Below are 2,999 nucleotides of genomic sequence, written 5' to 3' on the forward strand. Positions count from 1 at the left end.
TATACAAAATTCTGGAAATTTTAAAAATGTTAATTAATGATATGTCAAACTTCTATTGGATGTTTAAGATTTTTTGTGGACAGCTTTAGGGGCTTATAGCTCATACTTTTATATCTATGTAGGAAAGTTTTAATCATTATAACTGATTATTGGTAATATTATAGACTATAATATAATATAAAAAATTTAGAAGTAAATTTGAAGGTGTATCATTGGAATAATAACGAAGAACCAGACAAGAAGTATGTTTGGCAACAGGGTCAACGAGAATTCTCGTTGAAATGAAGGCTTATGTTTGATGTCAAAATTTGGCAACAGGGTCGAGATTCCGTTAAAATGAAGGCTATTGTCGAGATTCTCTAGTTTCATAAATTACAAAAAAATGAATGTTTCTTTATTCTCAAGTTTCATAATTGTAGACGTTTTAAATAATAAAACATATTTGGATTACATACAATATTTGGGAAAACGTGGATTTTTTTTTGGCAATGTTCGATCGACCCATAGAAAATTAATAATATTTATCCTCGTTTTAATACCTTTAGATATAAAATATTGGGAACTAATGTTTAACATTAATAATACCAAAAAAATATATTGGGAACTTAGAAAATTCCATGAAATTAGTAAACTAAAGATAACTTGGAAGAGGAAAAATGCAAAATTAGAAAGTGCAATGCAACAGACCAAAGTAGTGATGGGTGGTGCACACGTTTTAGGTGTTGACCAACGACAACGACAGACAAAAATAAAATTCATCATCATACAAAACAAACCCTTTTGCTTTGTCTTTATCTCTTTTTTATTTTTCTAATAACAAAAATCCTCTGTTCTTCTTCCTCTTCTTCTAATTTTCTCTGTTTCATTCCTTCTGCTTCTGAGATCCACAAAGTTTCATCTCTGTTTCACTGCTTCATCGGACAAGAAAACATCGGTTTAGTTTTTCTTGATCTCCCTAATGGGTAATTGCTTGGGTTCTTCTGCAAAAGTAGACAACAGAGAAAGCACTTTTGGAGGTAAGATTCAAAACCCCACTTTAAGATGGATCTTTGATCCCTTACTTTAATTCTCTTCGTCTATATGGTTCCGGGATATGTATAAGTACCTCTTTATTCATTAAAGCTTTCTATCATTTAATTCCCAACTATATGTACTTATGTTGATGTCAAAATTTGGCAACAGGGTCAACGAGAATTTCACCTAAACCGAATCACTCATCTCGTCTTTCAAGCCTAAGCATACCTTCATACAGCAACAATAGTTTCACTACTACTTCATCATGGTCAAATCTGACACCAAGAAGTGAAGGAGAGCTCTTACCATCTCCAACGCTTAAGGCGTTTACATTCAACGAGCTCAAAACCGCTACTAGAAACTTCAAGCCTAATAGTATGATCGGTGAAGGCGGTTTTGGTTTTGTCTATAAGGGTTGGATAGGTGAACGCTCGTTGTCACCTTCGAAGCCAGGGTCCGGTATGGTCGTTGCAGTCAAGAAACTTAAATCAGAAGGGTTTCAAGGACATAAAGAGTGGTTGGTAAGTTCATCATCTTTAATCTATACAACCAAACAAGATTGAAGTCAAATAAAATAATAAAGGTGTTGGTGTGGGTTTTTCAGACTGAGGTTCACTATCTTGGGAGACTTCATCATATGAATCTTGTGAAGCTAATTGGATATTGCTTAGAGGGAGAGAAACGGCTTTTGGTTTACGAGTACATGCCCAAAGGAAGCCTGGAGAATCATCTTTTTAGAAGTAAGATTTGGGTTGAGCTAGAGTTACACTCAAGTTTATGCCATATTGACTATAAAGTGTTCTCATTCTTGGTTGTTTTGCTTGTGTGCGTAGGAGGCGCAGAGCCAATTTCATGGAAGACGAGGATAAAAGTGGCGATTAGCGCAGCGAGAGGGCTAGCTTTCCTCCACGAAGCTAAAGTCATATACCGAGACTTCAAAGCCTCCAATATTCTACTTGATGTGGTACGTATGGAAGTTGTTAAAGCAAACAAAATAGTAATTTCTACTTTGTTAAAATCTTGGATGGAAGTTGTTAATTGTTTCTTTAAATCTTGAAATCGTCTTGTAAATGCAGGATTTTAATGCAAAGCTATCTGATTTTGGATTGGCAAAAGCTGGACCAACAGGAGACAGAACCCATGTGACAACTCAAGTGATAGGCACACAAGGCTACGCAGCTCCGGAATACATAGCAACCGGGAGGTTAACGTCCAAGAGTGATGTCTATAGCTTTGGAGTGGTGTTACTCGAACTACTCTCAGGACGTCCCACACTAGACAAATCTAAAGTAGGAGTAGAACGTAATCTTGTGGATTGGGCAATACCTTATTTGGTTGACAGAAGAAAAGTCTTTAGAATAATGGATACAAAGCTTGGAGGACAGTATCCTCACAAAGGTGCTTGCGCAGCTGCCAACATCTCATTACGGTGTCTCAACACCGAACCTAAGCTGAGACCGGAGATGTCTGATGTCTTATCCACCTTACAACAGCTAGAGACTTGGTCGAAAAAGACAGGTTCTAGTCCAAATACATTCATGTCTCCTTCAACTCACAAGGTTCGAGAGATCTCTGCGACTATTAAGGTGGGAAAGTAGGAGATGTGGCGACCCTTTATAGTATGTAAATACAGTTTTGTACAATCTCTTGTGATTTATGGAGTTTTTGGTTTTCACCCGCGGTACACCACGGGACTAAATTATAAATTAATGTATTTTAAATAATATTTTTAATTTATTTAGTTTTCAAATTCCCAAATAATTAAATTTTATCTAATTAATTTATAATTTTATTTTGAATGTTTTTTTTTCTTCTTAGGTTTTATACAGTTTATAATCTAATTACATTAAATTTGTTATTAGATAGAATATAAAATTTTAAAACACTTAGTTTTGTTTTCTATAATTAAACAGAGGTATACGCCTAGATGGTATGTTAGTGTATATCTTTATGTGTATATATTTTTTTTTTTGAATATTAAGAAT

At 34.7% G+C, this 2,999-nt stretch overlaps 1 protein-coding gene across 1 annotated transcript; it reads left to right on the top strand.

The window, feature by feature from the left end:
• The first annotated feature begins 782 nt into the window (after positions 1 to 782).
• LOC104750829 (putative serine/threonine-protein kinase PBL18) lies at positions 783 to 2,775 on the top strand. The gene is made up of 5 exons (XM_010472678.3): positions 783 to 1,016; positions 1,183 to 1,535; positions 1,619 to 1,754; positions 1,848 to 1,978; positions 2,091 to 2,775. The coding sequence occupies exons 1-5, from the start codon at positions 959 to 961 to the stop codon at positions 2,610 to 2,612; spliced, it is 1,200 nt and encodes a 399-aa protein (XP_010470980.1). The 5' UTR covers positions 783 to 958; the 3' UTR covers positions 2,613 to 2,775.
• The last annotated feature ends 224 nt before the right edge of the window (positions 2,776 to 2,999 follow it).

The sequence above is a fragment of the Camelina sativa genome, chromosome 16 (genome assembly GCF_030686135.1).
Source record: "Camelina sativa cultivar CO46 ecotype springtype chromosome 16, ASM3068613v1".
NCBI lineage: Eukaryota > Viridiplantae > Streptophyta > Magnoliopsida > Brassicales > Brassicaceae > Camelina > Camelina sativa.